Below are 16,056 nucleotides of genomic sequence, written 5' to 3'. Positions count from 1 at the left end.
CCTCCAGTTCTATCCTTGCCAGACACTGACCCTGAATTCCTCCAGTTCTGTCCCTGCCAGACACTGACCCTGAGTTCCTCCAGTTCTGTCCCTGCCAGACACTGACCCTGAATTCCTCCAGTTCTGTCCCTGCCACACACTGACCCTGAGTTCCTCCAGTTCTGTCCCTGCCAGACATTGACCCTGAGTTCCTCCAGTTCTGTCCCAGCCAGACATTGACCCTGAGTTCCTCCAGTTCTGTCCCTGCGAGGCTCTGACCCTGAGTTCCTCCAGTTCTGTCCCTGCCAGGCACTGACCCCTGAGTTCCTCCAGTTCTGTCCCAGCCAGACACTGACCCCTGAGTTCCTCAATTTACTGGACAGAAAATGTCAACAAGCAAAACCTCCAGAAGGAAACAGAGCAATGTTTCTTAACCAGAATGCATTGAATGAGTTCTGTGATTCCATTCTTCATGTATGATTCTAGACAGTGAGTGCTGGCAGCTGTTTGACTGGGAAGGCATCACATTTGAGCTCTTGCATTTTCCAGCCAGTGGATAACCAGGAGAAGCAGGAATCCAAAATGATTTTTCACATCCCTAATAAAGGGCACTGAGGCCTCAACCAAGGCCCCAGCTGAAATCAACTTGCTACAATATGGGATTGAACTTGGGACTTGCTGATCCAAACAGTTTCATATTATACTTGTCTATTGATCTTGGAATTGAAGCAGTGACTTCTTTACACAAAGTGAGAACAGGAGACAACATGTTGCCTGATGGCTCTGTGGACAAAACAAACATATTGTAAATCTCTCACTGCTTTCATTGCAGGGATATGCTGCTGCAGAATGCCTCGGCTGTAGATGCTGCCATTGCCAGTTTGCTCTGTGTTGGGCTCATGAATGCACACAGCATGGGGATTGGGGGAGGCTTCTTCATGACCATTTACAATGCACAAACAGGTAGGTGCCTTGTTGCTCTGTCTGTATCTTCACCTTCATTCAACCACCTTTTCCATGAGTGCCTGTTAATTTGAGACACTTCTGCAGCCCACAGGAACAATCCCTGGGCTGCTGCAGGTTGTTAATGTAAGCTGCTCTGTGCAGCTGCTAATAGTCAGTGATATTGTGCTGTGTGTTCCTCTGAGCAGGAAATCCCTCCGCAGCAGCTGGTGAAATTAACTCTCGCTCCTCCCCATGCTCTAACCAGTAGTGATATTACAGTTTGTCTCAGTTTAATGTACTAAAACCACAAAGGCAATGAATTTGGACAGAACTGTCCTTGTTCACCTCATTCATTGGAGTGGAATTTGAACTGAAAACCTGCTGACACAGAGGCGAGTGATAGATTGTTGGAGTACAGCAGAAGGATGTAATTCAGCATCGAATCGTGTCACACCAAGTCCCGTTCCCTCATCACCCTCTCCTCGTTGACCTACATTGGCTCACAGTTAAGCAATGCCTCGATTTTAAAATTCTCATCCTTGTGTTCAGATCTCTCCATTGCCTCACCCTCCATGTCTCTGTAAATCTCCTCCAGGCCTACAGACCCTCCGAAAACTCTGCACTCTTTCAAATCTTACCTCTTGTGCATCCCCGAGTTCTTTCGCTCCAGCACTGGCAGTTGTGCTTTCGGCTACCGAGGCACTGAGCTCTTGAATTTCCTCCCTAAACCTCTCCGTCTCTCTTTCTTTAAGACAGTCCTTCAAACCTCATTGACCAAGCTTTGAACACATGTCCTAATATCTCCTTGTGTCGCTCAGTGTCAAATTTTATCTGATAATGATTCTGTAAACTGCCTTGGGACGTTTTGCTACATTAAAGACACAATGTAAATATAAGTTGTTGTTACCTGTGACTTGCCAGTGATGTCTAAATCCCATGAATAGATATAAAGAAAAGAGTTGAACCATAAGGTCCCATGATTTTCCAGAGGATTCAGCTGTGCAGAGCACTGGTGGGTGCAATTCATAAAACACTGGTGCAAATCTGTGGAATTTACCATGTGTAATTTTGGGGGCATAGTTTGCAGTGTTTCTGACCTCATCAGTGTTTTTCGTTAACCAGGCCTCTCTGAGCATTAACAGGCCAGGCACTCAACATCATTAGAGTAATTAATATGATGAGAATTTTGTAGATTGTTGGTGCCTCCCTGTATCCCAGTCATAGCTATGGCAATACTTTATCACTTGGGGAGCTCCGCTGGCTGGATTTAATAGGCCCCTGGAGATGGGATCCCATAGCATTGCAACAGGAGGAGGGGGGCGGAAGGCCCAATGTGTTCCTGTTGCACCGTAATTATGTCGGGGGGGGGGTGGGATAGGCCGACAATGGCCTTCCCGTCCAGAGGCCATTTGAGGCCCAGAAGAGTCCTATTATCAGCCACTTAAGGGCCACTTCCCCCTGCCACTGGCGTTAAGTCAGTAGCTGAGGGGGCCTCCACCATGGAGGGAAGTTGCCCAGTAAATGAGGCAACCTCCCCGCAAGCTTAGTAGGAGTGGGGGTAGCCCTCCTCTATGGGCAAGCAGTAGTCCACGGATGGCCCGCGGCAGAAAACAACCCACCTCCCTGAACCCCACAGCCCCTGCAGCTCCTGCACTCAATCCCCACCCTCCCTCCCCCCATCTCCGGGGCTTGCCTGACTGGCCCTGGCAGCCCTGCCTCACTTACCTGAGGTCTGGTCTCAAGCGCTGGGCCTGGTTCCAAGGCCTCCTGTAGTAGTGGCAGTGGCCACCACTCCCGTTGCTGCCGATACGACTGAGTTGCCAGTCCTCTGATTGGCTGGCGGTTCTTGGAGGCGGGATCCCCATCTTTAAAGGGACGGGAATCCTGGTGCCGAGCTGTTAATTACCCAGGTACCATTAAATAGAGCCGTGCGGGCTCCGTGTCGCCGAGTCTGGTTTCTAACCGCCTTTTCGGCCCGGTGCCGGGAGCCTCGCCGGCTCTACTAAATCCAGCCCATTTTACATCAGTGCCAGTTTGCCATGAGACCTCTATACCAGTCCATTAGTCTGATGGTAGGATGTGCTTTGACTTGACACTGTTGCCATAATTGAAAGACTAACTGAAAATTGAAATTGTGTACCTGATTGAACAAAATCTGTTCTGGGAACTCAACTTCAATTTTTAAATGTTGGAATATATGCGACATGGATAAAACTGCATTTCATGCCCATCCCTGAGTGCCCAGGAGTAGAACTAGTGGTGATGGTGCTTCTAGAATGGCTTTAGTTGGGGCTTTCCTGGACCTTGATTCAGTGATGAAGAAACAATATATTTCAGAAAAGAAAGAAAGCATTTGCATGTATATAGCGCATTTCATGATCTCGGGACCTTAGGCAGCTTAGGTGTGTGTGGGCAGAGAGGGAATGGATGACTACTGGACAGGCAAGGAGGACCAGTCAGGTAGTGAAGGAGTCTCCTGAGTGCATCTCGCTCTCTAACCGGTATTCTGTTCTGAATACTGATGAGGACGATGGTTCGCTGGGGAGTCCAGCCAGAGTCAAGTCAATGGCAGCACAGGTGACCCAGCTGGACAGGCGGGCAGGAGGAAGATTGGCAAAGCAATAGTGATTGAGGATTCTGGATGGGCACAGCTCCAACAGCACTCAAGAAGCTCGACACCATCCAGGACAAAGCAGCCCGCTTGATTGGCACCCCATCCACCACCTTCAACATTCACTCCTTCCACCACTGAAGCACAGTGGCAGCAGTGTGTACTATCTACAAGATGCACTGCAGCAACTCACCAAGGCTCCTTCGACAGCACCTTCCAAACCGCGACCTCTGTCACCGAGAAGGACAAGGGCAGCAGATGCATGGAAACACCACCACCTGCAAGTTCCCCTCCAAGCCACACACCATCCTGACTTGGAACTATATCGCTGTTCCTTCACTGTCGCTGGGTCAAAATCCTAGAACTCCCTTCCTAACAGCATTGTGGGTGTACCTACACCCCAAGGACTGCGGTTCAAGAAGGCAGCTCACTACCACTTTCTCATGAGAAATTAGGGATAGGCAATAAATGCTGGCCTAGCCAGCAACGCTCACATCCCATGAATAATTAAAGAAAGGTCACCAAGCGATTGGCCATCAAGATCCATCAACAGGATAGGATTCCATTCCCTCAACGTCCATCTGCTATGCAAGCACAACAGGAGCTTCCTCCTTGTGTGCATTCGCTTTCCTGGCAGCTGCCATGTCTCCTTCATCCTCTGACAGTCCAAGCTGCCTCAGATCTTCACTGCGTCCCCCAAAGTACATGGATGGATCCAAGGGGACAAGGGATATCCCTTGAAGAGATGACTACTGACCCCTCTACAGGAGCCCCAGACAGAGGCACGAAGGCAAAATAACCAATGCTGCCTGCTCAGCAGGACAATCTTTGAGCAGCAGTTCAGATGCGGAAGATGTGGTCCCAATGCTTGGACCGGTCGGGTGGTGCCCTCCAATACCCTCCTGCAAGGGTCTCAGTCATTGTGGTGGTCTGAAGCGCTCTCCATAACATGGCCCTCCAGAGAGGTGTGGACCTTGAGGCCGGTGAGCTCTTTGCGGGTAGAGCAGGACTAGGAAGTAAGGGAGGCGGAGGGAGATGCCACTGAACAGAGAGGTGCCCCTTCTGCATGACAAGGTGGCCTTGTCTTTCCACCCTTCAGGAAGAGGACTTCCCTCCTATCCTTCATGCTGTCCAGCATTAGATCCAGGTTGATATCAATGACGTGAAGGGCTGACCTGCCCCTAGTGCCAGGCCTCTAGCTCTCTTGTGACATCTCACTTTCCTCTGGAAGGTTTTGGCGCAAACCACAGATCCCTCCCTCAAGACAACCAGCAGCCTCAGTGATGGCTGCCATGGGGTGTCTAAATGAGTCCCATACTTCATCTGACCCAAGTCCATTCCCACCCCCACTGGTTCTAAGTGGACAGGAAATTTGTCTCCATACCAATTAAGGTCTCACGCCTGTAAAAATCTGAACTTTAATCAGTTCCCTCTACCCTGGAGGTGGGTTCCTGACCTAAAAACAGTCCTGGCTCCTGTTTCCCACCTCTGTGTTGGAAGTTCAAACCATGGCGTCTCTTCTGCTTCCCACATCCATCACTAACGCCTCGAGTGCAACATCGGAGACCTCTCTCTGGCCTGTTGCTCTATTATTGGTCTTCTTGCATTATTTCACCAGCTGCTGTAGCCTGAGTTCATCTCCCTTTAAGAGAGGCAGACTGTCTTTAAGAAGTGCAGGCTAGTAACACGTCGTGCTAGCTACGACTGCACCTATGCCTCTGCTGAGCATGCAGCCAGTCAGCAGCATGTTTCACAGTGGGCTGCATACCACAATCACATTGATAAACAGGCAACATGAAGTTTGTTTGCTGCCTACCTCATCTCGATCGTGTGTGGGTAATTGCACATCACTGTGATCACTGTGCCTGATATTGGGCTTCATCCTAGGGTCTTAAAAGACATAGTTAATGAGGTAGTAGATGTGTTGGTGTTAATTTTTCAAAATTCACTCGATTCTGGTAAGGTTCCATCAGACTGGAAAGTAGCAAATATAACCCCTCTTTTCAAGAAGGGGGGGACGCAGAAAACAGATAACTATAGGGCAGTTATCTTGACATCTGTCTTGGGAAAGGTGTTAGAATTGATCATTAAGGAAGCTATAGCTGGACACAGAAAAACTCAAGGTAATCGGGAATAGTCAGCATGGTTTTGTGAAATGGAAATCATGTTTAACCAATTTATTGGCGTTCTTTGAAGGAGTAACCTGCGCTGTGGATAAAGGGGAGCCGGTTGACGTACTGTACTTGGATTTCCAGAAGGCATTTGAAAAGGTGCCGCATAAAAGGTTATTGCGCAAAGTAGGAGCTCATAGTGTAGGAGGTAACATATTAACATGGATAGAAGATTGGCTGGCTGGCAGAAAATAGAGAGTACGTATAAATGGGTCCTTTTCTGATTGGCAGGATGTGACGAGTGGAGTCCCACAGGGGTCTGTGCTGGGCCTCAACTTTTTACAATTTATATCAATGACTTAGATGAGGGGAGCGATGGCATGGTAGCTAAATTTGCAGATGACACAAAGATAGGTAGGAAAGTATATTGTGAAGAGGACATAAGGAGGTTTCAGACCGATATAGATAGGTTGAGTGAGTGGGCAAAAATCTGGCCGATGGAGTATAATGTGGGAAAATGTGAAGTTGTTCACTTTGGCAGGAAGAATAAAAAAGCAGAGTATTACATAAATGGGGAACTACTGCAGAATTCTGAGGTGCAGAGGGATCGAGGTGTTCTAGTGCATGAGTCACAAAAAGTTAGTATGCAGGGATAGCAATTAATAAAGAGGGCTAATGGAATGCTATCCATTATTATGGGAAGGATTGAAATAAAAGTAAGGATGTTGTGCTTCAGTTATACAGGGCATTGGTGAGACCACATCTTGAATACTGTCTGCAGTTTTGGTCTCCTTATTTAATTAGAATTAGAATATTACAGCGCAGTACAGGCCCCATCGGCCCTCGATGTTGCGCCGACCTGTGAAACCATCTGACCTACACTATTCCATATTCATCCATATGTCTATACAATGACCACTTAAATGCCCTTTAAGTTGGCGAGTCTACTACTGTTGCAGGCAGGGCGTTCCACGCCCCTACTACTCTCTGAGTAAAGAAACTACCTCTGACATCTGTCCTATATCTATCACCCCTCAACTTAAAGCTATGTCCCCTCGTGTTTGCCATCACCATCCGAGGAAAAAGACTCTCACTATCCACCCTATCTAACCCTCTGATTATCTTATATGTCTCTATTAATTCACCTCTCCTCCTCCTTCTCTCCAACGAAAACAACCTCAAGTCCCTCAGCCTTTCCTCGTAAGACCTTCCCTCCATACCAGGCAACATCCTAGTAAATCTCCTCTGCACCCTTTCCAAAGCTTCCACATCCTTCCTATAATGCGGTGACCAGAACTGCACGCAATACTCCAGGTGCGGTCTCACCAGAGTTTTGTACAGCTGCAGCATGACCTCGTGGCTCCGAAACTCGATCCCCCTACTAATAAAAGCTAACACACCATATGCCTTCTTAACAGCCCTATTAACCTGGGTGGCAACTTTCAGGGATTTATGTACCTGGACACCAAGATCTCTCTGCTCATCTACACTACCAAGAATCTTCCCATTAGCCCAGTATTCTGCATTCCTGTTACTCCTTCCAAAGTGAATCACCTCACACTTTTCCGCATTAAACTCCATTTGCCATCTCTTAGCCCAGCTCTGCAGCCTATCTATGTCCCTCTGTACCCTACAACATCCTTCGGCACTATCCACAACTCCACCGACCTTAGTGTCATCCGCAAATTTACTAACCCACCCTTCTACACCCTCTTCCAGGTCATTTATAAAAATGACAAACAGCAGTGGCCCCAAAACAGATCCTTGCGGTACACCACTAGTAACTAAACTCCAGGATGAACATTTGCCATCAACCACCACCACCTTTCTTCTTTCAGCTAGCCAATTTCTGATCCAAAGCTCTAAATCACCTTCAACCCCATACTTCCGTATTTTCTGCAATAGCCTACCGTGGGGAACCTTGTCAAACGCCTTACTGAAATCCATATACACCACATCCACTGCTTTACCCTCATCCACCTGTTTGGTCACCTTCTCGAAAAACTCACTAAGGTTTGTGAGGCAAGACCTACCCTTCACAAAACTGTGCTGACTATTGCTAATGAACTTATTCTTTTCTAGATGATTATAAATCCTGTCTCTTACAACCTTTTCCAACATTTTACCCACAACCGAAGTAAGGCTCACAGGTCTATAATTACCAGGGCTGTCTCTACTCCCCTTCTTGAACAAGGGGACAACATTTGCTATCCTCCAGTCTTCCGGCACTATTCCTGTCGACAATGACGACATAAAGATCAAGGACAAAGGCTCTGCAATCTCCTCCCTTGCTTCCCAGAGAATCCTAGGATAAATCCCATCTGGCCCAGGGGACTTATCTATTTTCACACTTTCCAAAATTGATAACATCTCCTCCTTGTGAACCTCAATCCCATCTAGCCTCGTAGCCTGAATCTCAGTATTCTCCTCGACAACATTTTCTTTCTCTACTGTAAATACTGACGAAAAATATTCATTTAACGCTTCCCCTATCTCCTCTGATTCCACACACAACTTCCCACTACTATCCTTTATTGGCCCTAATCTAACTCTAGTCATTCTTTTATTCCTGATATACCTATAGAAAGCCTTAGGGTTTTCCCTGATCCTATCCGCCAATGACTTCTCGTGTCCTCTCCTTGCTCTTATTAGCTCTCCCTTTAGATCCTTCCTGGCTAGCTTGTAACTCTCAAGCGCCCTAACTGAGCCTTCACGTCTCATCCTAACATAAGCCTTCTTCTTCCTCTTGACAAGCGCTTCAACTTCTTTAGTAAACCACGGCTCCCTCGCTCGACAACTTCCTCCCTGCATGACAGGTATATACTTATCAAGGACACGCAGTAGCTGCTCCTTGAATAAGCTCCACATTTCGATTGTTCCCATCCCCTGCAGTTTCCTTCCCCATCCTACGCATCCTAAATCTTGCCTAATCGCATCATAATTTCCTTTCCCCCAGCTATAATTCTTGCCCTGTGGTATATACCTGTCCCTGCCCATCGCTAAGGAAGGATGTGAATGCGTTGGAGGCGATTCAGAGGAGGTTTACTAGATTGATACCTGGAATGAGTGGGTTGTCTTATGAGGAAAGGTTGGACAGACTGGGTTTGTTTTCACTGGAGTTTAGAAGAGTGAGGGGAGACTTGATTGAAGTTTATAAGATCCTGAATAGTCTTGATAAGGTGGATGTGGAAAGGATGTTTCCTCTTGTGGATGAGTCCAGAACTAGGGGGCACTGATTTAAAATTAGGGGTTGCCTTTTAGACAGAGACGAGAAGAAATTTTTTCTCTCAGAGGGTTTTGCAACTTTGTAATTTTCTGCCTCAGAAGGTAGTGGAGGTAGGATCATTGAATATTTTTAAGGCGGAGGTAGATAGATTCTTGTCAGGCAAGGGAATCAAAGATTATCAGGGGTAGACGGGAGTGTGGAATTCGAGACAGAAACAGATCAGCCATGATCTTATCGAATGACAGAGCAGGCTCGAGGGGCCGAATGGCCTACTTTTGCTGCAAATTCATATGGTCCTATGGTCGTATATTGAGCCTAAGCAAATATTTCCCCGTTTATCTTCTCATGTTGCACTTTAACTCCTGTTGTGAATGCTTCATGCAAAATTGCTGTAATGTGATCCACACCGTTTGGAACAATGTTTTTTCTTATCTTTCAGGAAGAGTTGAAAGTATTGATGCCAGAGAATGGGCCCCTGGCAATGCATCAACAGATATGTTTGTCAATAAGACAGATGGGGTGTCTCGTAAAGGTAAGCACTAGGACTGCAGTCAGTGCATTCTTATTGACCCCTCCCTGCTCAGTGAACTTTGAGCTCAAAAGCACAAGGTTTCTGACTAAAATGCCACAGAATTCCAAATACTGACTGACTATAGACTGCTTTTGCCCTGTTTCCCTTTTCTTCTTGAAGCTTTGATTACTTCCTGCAGTTTAGTCCCGTAGGTGCCTTCTGAGGGGCATTATTCATGTGTTAACCTCGACAACGCTTGTCAGCAGGCTATTTAACTATGAGGGTCAGCACAGTAATGATTGCTGGATAGAAATCAATAACGGGTACCTTGGATGTTTATCTTTTCCTAATCCAGAGTGCTGTGGCCAATTATAGGATCATTATTACTGTATTGGCTGAGATTGGCTAGCTCAGTGTGGACCATGGATCAAAGCTGAGAGTTTCTGCTTGGTTAATGATTTAGACGTGAATATAGGAGGCATGATCAGTAAGTTTGCAGATGACATGAAAATTGGTGGTGTTGTAAATAGTGAGGAGGAAAGCCTTAGATTACAGGGAGATATCAAATGGAATTTAATCCTGAAAAGTGTGAGGTAATGCATTTTGGGAGGACTAACAAGGCAAGGGAATATACAATGGATGGTAGGACCCCAGGAAGTACAGAAAGTCAGAAGGACCTTGGTGTACTTGTCCATAGATCATTGAAGGCAGCAGCACAGGTAGATAGGTGGTTAGGAAGGCATATGGGATACCTGACTTTATTAGCTGAGGCATAGAATATAAGAGCAGGGAGGTTATGATGGAGCTGTATAAAATGCTAGTTAGGCCACAGCTGGAGTACTGTGTACAGTTCTGGTCACCACACTATAGGAAGGATGTGATTGCACTGGAGAGGGTGCAGAGGAGATTCACCAGGATGTTGCCTGGGCTGGAGCGTTTCAGCTATGCAGAGAGACTGAAAAGGCTAGGGTTGTTTTTCCTGGAGCAGAGAAGGCTGAGGGGGGACATGATTGAGGTGTACTAGATTATGAGGGACATTGATAAGTTAGATGGGAAGAAACCTTTTCCCTTAGCGGAGGGGTCAAGAACGGGGTGGGGGGTGGTGCATAGATTTAGGGTAAGGGGCAGGAGGTTTAGAGGGGATTTGAGGAATAATTTTATCACCCAGAGGGTGGTTGGAATCTGGAATGCACTGCCTGAAGAGGTGGTAGAGGCAGGAACCCTCACAACATTTAAGAAGTATTTAGATGAGCACTAGAAATGCCATAGCATTTTTTAGCTGTTGGTTAAATGATAAATATTGGCCAGGACACTGTGCAGAACTCCCCCGCTCTTCTCCAAAATAGTGCCATGGGATCTTTTACACCCACATGAGAGGGCAGGTGGGGCAAACTCTGTTTAACATATCATCACTCCTTCAGTACTGCATTGACGTGTCAGCCTAGATTTTGTGCTCAAGTCTCCTCAATAGGACTTGAATCCACAAACTTCTGACTCTGAGGTACAAGTATTACCTATGGAACCACAACCAACACTTAATACATGGCAGGTTAAAGGCACAAAATCTCTCTTTCAAACTATTCCGATATAAATTTCACCTTAAAGGTGCCAATTTTCCTCAGTTCGTCCTAAAAGCACCATTTTTAGCCATCCGACTGTGTGACTGAGCATCTAGATCATTGACTGTGCTGGAAATGTTCACTTGAAAGCAGGTTCAGAAATGAGCAGAGTGCAAACCTGCCTTACACATGTACACATAACATCCAAGAGACATCGCTAAAGGTTCAATTGCCTTTTCCTGAGTACCGTAACATGGGTTGGTGCAGACTATTGAGGTACCTTGGGTTAACATGACTTGGTGACCAAATGTGTCTATCTTTACAAGCGACCTGTATCAAAGAAATCGATGTGAAGATCCTATTAGTTGAATTCACCCTGTTATCCTTTGATAATTAAGTACCTAGGATTGATTTTGCAGTTCAGGTTAATATAGACTCCAATTTATTGTTCAGCCTGACTGGTTGTGATAACATCGGCACCCTTTGATATCTGCGAGCTATATTTGAATCAAGCCCATGCCAGTTCGGGTAAAAGTTACTTTTTCCTGCCAGCTCTCAGGGCTGCACATCCAATGAGCTGACAATCTCAACTAAGTTCCCACTAAGCATGGCACAAAGCACTAAACTCTCCATTATTTGACAATCTCAATCAGAGAGTCCACATGGATGATTGGTGTGGGAAATATAAAAGATTGAGGTGACTGGGGGAGCAAGAGACATATTGTTGGGATAGAGAAGACAAAACTAGAATACATGTTACTTCTGACCAGGGGCTCCCTTCACTTTGACAATGGGTGGCCAATGTGGAAAAAAGTTCCATTACACAACACTGACCACCTTTTACAAGAATGTAATTACATCAATCAGGGCACTCAGCCTGTTCCTTCCACAGGCTATGTGTAGTCCACTCCATTGTGACTATACCCTCCCCACTTCATCTCTTGAGAAAGGATTCTAAAATTTCCCTTTGGTCTTCAGAACAAAACCAAACAAAGCTCCAGAATATCCATCAAACCTCGCATCCTGAAGTATTGATCCTCATCCGATCACTTTCCATGGTCTCAACAGCTCAGATAAATAAACATAAGTTCATCAAAAATGGTGAAGGGAATAATCTGGAAGGATGATCCTCTCAATCCCCATTGTTTGGTAGACTCAGCAACAGTTAATGCCAAGGTGGGAACCCTGATTCATTTGAAACATCATAACTATTTATAATAACCAAGTTCTTGCTTCAGTCTAATCATTTCCTGGTGAGGTAAACATGGCCAGATAACTCTTGTAAATGAATGCACTGAAATGGAAGGGTTTTCATTTTAAAAATTGGCTTGTTGTTTATTTTTGTGCAACCCACAGGAGGATTGGCCATTGCAGTCCCTGGTGAAATCCGAGGATACCAACTAGCACATCAACGGTATGGAAGGTTACCATGGAAACGATTATTTGAGCCAAGCATCAAACTTGCCAAAGAAGGATTCCCCATTAGTCATGCTCTTGGAAATGCTATAAAGAAATATAAGGAAGACATTGAGAAAGACAGTTCTTTATGGTAAGATAGAGTTAACATGGCTGGAAGCTGAGAATAACACTGATTGCATGCTGGGACATGAAATTAATTGTAAAGCTGGGCTTCTCACTCTTGAGATTATCTTGTGAATATATCTGGACAACATTTCATAACTCATGAAATCATTTTACATAGAATTACTTAAAATATTCAGAACAGAAACAGGCCATTCAGCCCAACCAGTCCATGCTGGCATTTATGCTCCACTTGCGACCCTCCCATCCTTCCTCATCTAAATTTATCAGCGTAACCCCCAATTCCCGTCTCTATCTAGTCTCCCTTTAGGTGAAACTATACGATTTACCTCCAAGTTTCACATTCTCACCACTTTCTAGGTAACAAAGTTTCTTCTGAACTCGCTATTTGATTTCTTGGTGACTATCTTTTTTGATGGCCTCAGGTTTTTCTCTTCTCCATAAGAGGAAATACTCTCTCTTTATCTGCTCTATCAAACCCTTTTATAATTTTAAAGACATCTATTATCAGCCTTTTCTTTTCAAGAGAAAAGAGACACAGCCTGTTCATCCATTCCTGTTAGATATCACCTCACATTTCTGGTATCAGGCTGTAAATCTTTATTGCACCCTTTCTCGTGCATCAATAACCTTTTGAAATATGGTGACCAGAACGTTACACTGGACTCCAAGTATGGTCTAACTCAGATTCAATATAAATTTAGCTTAACATTTTAACTTTTCAATTCTATCCAGGAGAAATAAATAACTGCACTTTACTCTACTCTCTGCTTCCTGTCTTTCAGCCAGCCAGCTGTCCTCTGACTCTGCATGCTCTGACCTTATTTGTCAATCTATTATGTGACATCGTATCTAAGTTCTTTGGGAAATGTGCATAAATTGCATCTACTGAATTACCCTTGCCTATTCTCGCTGTTACCTCCTTCAAAGAATTCAATGTGGTTAGTCAAGCAAGACTTTACTTTTTGAAATTCATGTTGATGATTCAAAGAACAAAGAACAGTACAGCACAGGTACAGGCCATTCGGCCCTCCAAGCCTGCGCCGATCTTGATGCCTGCCTAAACTAACACCTTCTGCACTTCCGGGGTCCGTATCCCTCTATTCCCTTCCTATTCATATATTTGTCAAGATGTCTCTTAAACGTCGCTATCGTATCTACTTCCACTACCTCCCCTGCAGCAGGTTCCAGGCACTCACCACCCTCTGTGTAATAAACTTGCCTTGCACACCCCCTCTAAACTTTGCCCCTCTCACCTTAAACCTCTGTCCCCTAGTAACTGACTCTTCCACCCTGGAAAAAAGCTTCTGACTATCCACTCTGTCCATGCCGCTCATAACTTTGTAAACCTCTATCGTGTCGCCCCTCCACCTCCGTCGTTCCAGTGAAAACAATCCGAGTTTATCCAACCTCTCCTCACAGCTAATGCTCTCCAGACCAGGCAACATCCTGGTAAACCTCCTCTGTACCTAACTAAGGTTCTGTACAGCTGTAACATGACTTGCCAATTTTTATACTCTGTGCCCCGACTGATGAAGGCAAGCATGCCTTCTTGACTACCTTATCCACCTGCGTTGCCACTTTCAGTGACCTGTGGACCTGTACGCCCAGATCTCTCTGCTTGTCAATACTCCTAAGGGTTCTGCCATTTACTGTATACCTCCCACCTGCATTAGACCTTCCAAAATGCATTACCTCACATTTGTCCGGATTAAACTCCATCTGCCATTTCTCCGCCCAAGTCTCCAACCGATCTATATCCTGCTGTATCCTCTGACAATCCTCATCATTATCCGCAACTCCACCAACCTTTGTGTCGACCACAAACTTACTAATCAGACCAGCTACATTTTCCTCTAAATCATTTATATATAGTACAAACAGCAAAGGTCCCAGCACTGATCCCTGCAGAACACCACTAGTCACAGCCCTCCATTCAGAAAAGCACCCATCCACTATTACCCTCTGTCTTCTGTGACTGAGCCAGTTCTGTATCCATCTTGCCAGCTCACCTCTGATCCCGTGTGACTTCACCTTTTGCACCAGTCTACCATGAGGGACCTTGTCAAAGGCTTTACTAAAGTCCATATAGACAACATCCACCGCCCTTCCCTCATCAATCATCTTCGTCACTTCCTCAAAAAACTCAATCAAATTAGTAAGACATGACCTCCCCTTCACAAAACCATGCTGTCTCTCACTAATAAGTTTGTTTGTTTCCAAATGGGAGTAAATCCTGTCCCGAAGAATCCTCTCTAATAGTTTCCCTACCACTGACGTAAGGCTCACCGGCCTATAATTTCCTGGATTATCCTTACCACCCTTCTTAAACAAAGGAACAACATTGGCTATTCTCCAGTCCTCTGGGACCTCACCTGTAGCCAATGAAGATGCAAAGATTTCTGTCAAGGATCCAGCAATTTCTTCCCTTGACTCCCTCAGTATTTTAGGGTAGATATCATCAGGCCCTGGGGACTTATCTACCTTAATGCTTTGCAAGACACCCAACACCTCCTCCTTTTTGGTAATGAGATGACTGAGACTATCTGCATTCCCTTCCCTAGGCTCATCATCCACCAAGTCCTTCTCTTTGGTGAATACTGATGCAAAGTACTCATTTAGTACCTCACCCATTTCCTCTGGCTCCACACATAGATTCCCATCTCTGTCCTTGAGTGGGCCAACCCTTTCCCTGGTTACCCTCTTGCTCTTTATATATGTATAAAAAGCCTTGGGGTTTTCCTTAATCCTGTTTACCAATGACTTTTCATGACCCCTTTTAGCCCTCCTAACTCCTTGCTTAAGTTCCTTCCTACTGTCTTTATATTCCTCAAGTGCTTCATCTGTTCCTAGCCTTCCAGCCCTTACAAATGCTTCCTTTTTCTTTTTGACTAGGCTCACAATATCCCGTGTTATCCAAGCTTCCCGAAACTTGCCAAACCTGTCTTTCTTCCTCACAGGAACATGCTGGTCCTGGATTCTAATCAGCTGACGTTTGAAAGACTCCCACATGTCAGATGTTGATTTACCTTCAAACAGCCGCCCCCAATCTACATTCTTCAGTTTCTGCCTAATATTGTTATAATTAGCCTTCCCCCAATTTAACATCTTCACCCGAGGACTACTCTTATCCTTATCCACGAGTACCTTAAAACTTATGGAATTATGGTCACTGCTCCCAAAATGCTCCCCCACTGAAACTTTGACCACCTGGCCGGGCTCATTCCCCAATACCAGGTCCAGAATGGCCCCATCCCTAGTTGGACTATCTACATACTGTTTCAAGAAGCCCTCCTGGATGCTCCTCACAAATTCTGCCCCATCCAAGCCCCTAGCACTGAGTGAGTCCCAGTCAATATTGGGGAAGTTAAAATCACCCACCACTGCAACCCTGTTACCTTTACATCTTTCCAAAATCTGTCTACATATCTGCTCCTCTACCTCCCGCTGGCTGTTGGGAGGCCTGTAGTAAACCCCCCAACATCGTGACTGCATCCTTCCTATTCCTGAGCTCCACCCATATTGCCTCGCTGCATGACCTCTCTGAGGTGTCCTCCCGCAGTACAGCTGTG

At 45.6% G+C, this 16,056-nt stretch overlaps 1 protein-coding gene across 1 annotated transcript in view; it reads left to right on the top strand.

Annotated features, from left to right (window-relative positions):
- Positions 1-811: 811 nt before the first annotated feature.
- Positions 812-16,056, top strand: part of LOC137383032 (glutathione hydrolase 1 proenzyme-like) — a 112,338-nt gene continuing 97,093 nt past the window's right edge. Inside the window, exons 1-3 of the mRNA XM_068055626.1 lie at positions 812-942; positions 9,312-9,404; positions 12,299-12,491. Coding sequence (XP_067911727.1) covers positions 816-942; positions 9,312-9,404; positions 12,299-12,491 — 413 coding nt within the window. The 5' untranslated portion in view covers positions 812-815. The remainder of the gene's footprint in view (positions 943-9,311; positions 9,405-12,298; positions 12,492-16,056) is intronic.

The sequence above is a fragment of the Heterodontus francisci genome, chromosome 23 (genome assembly GCF_036365525.1).
Source record: "Heterodontus francisci isolate sHetFra1 chromosome 23, sHetFra1.hap1, whole genome shotgun sequence".
Lineage (NCBI taxonomy): Eukaryota > Metazoa > Chordata > Chondrichthyes > Heterodontiformes > Heterodontidae > Heterodontus > Heterodontus francisci.
This window is presented reverse-complemented; position numbering and strand designations above follow the sequence as displayed.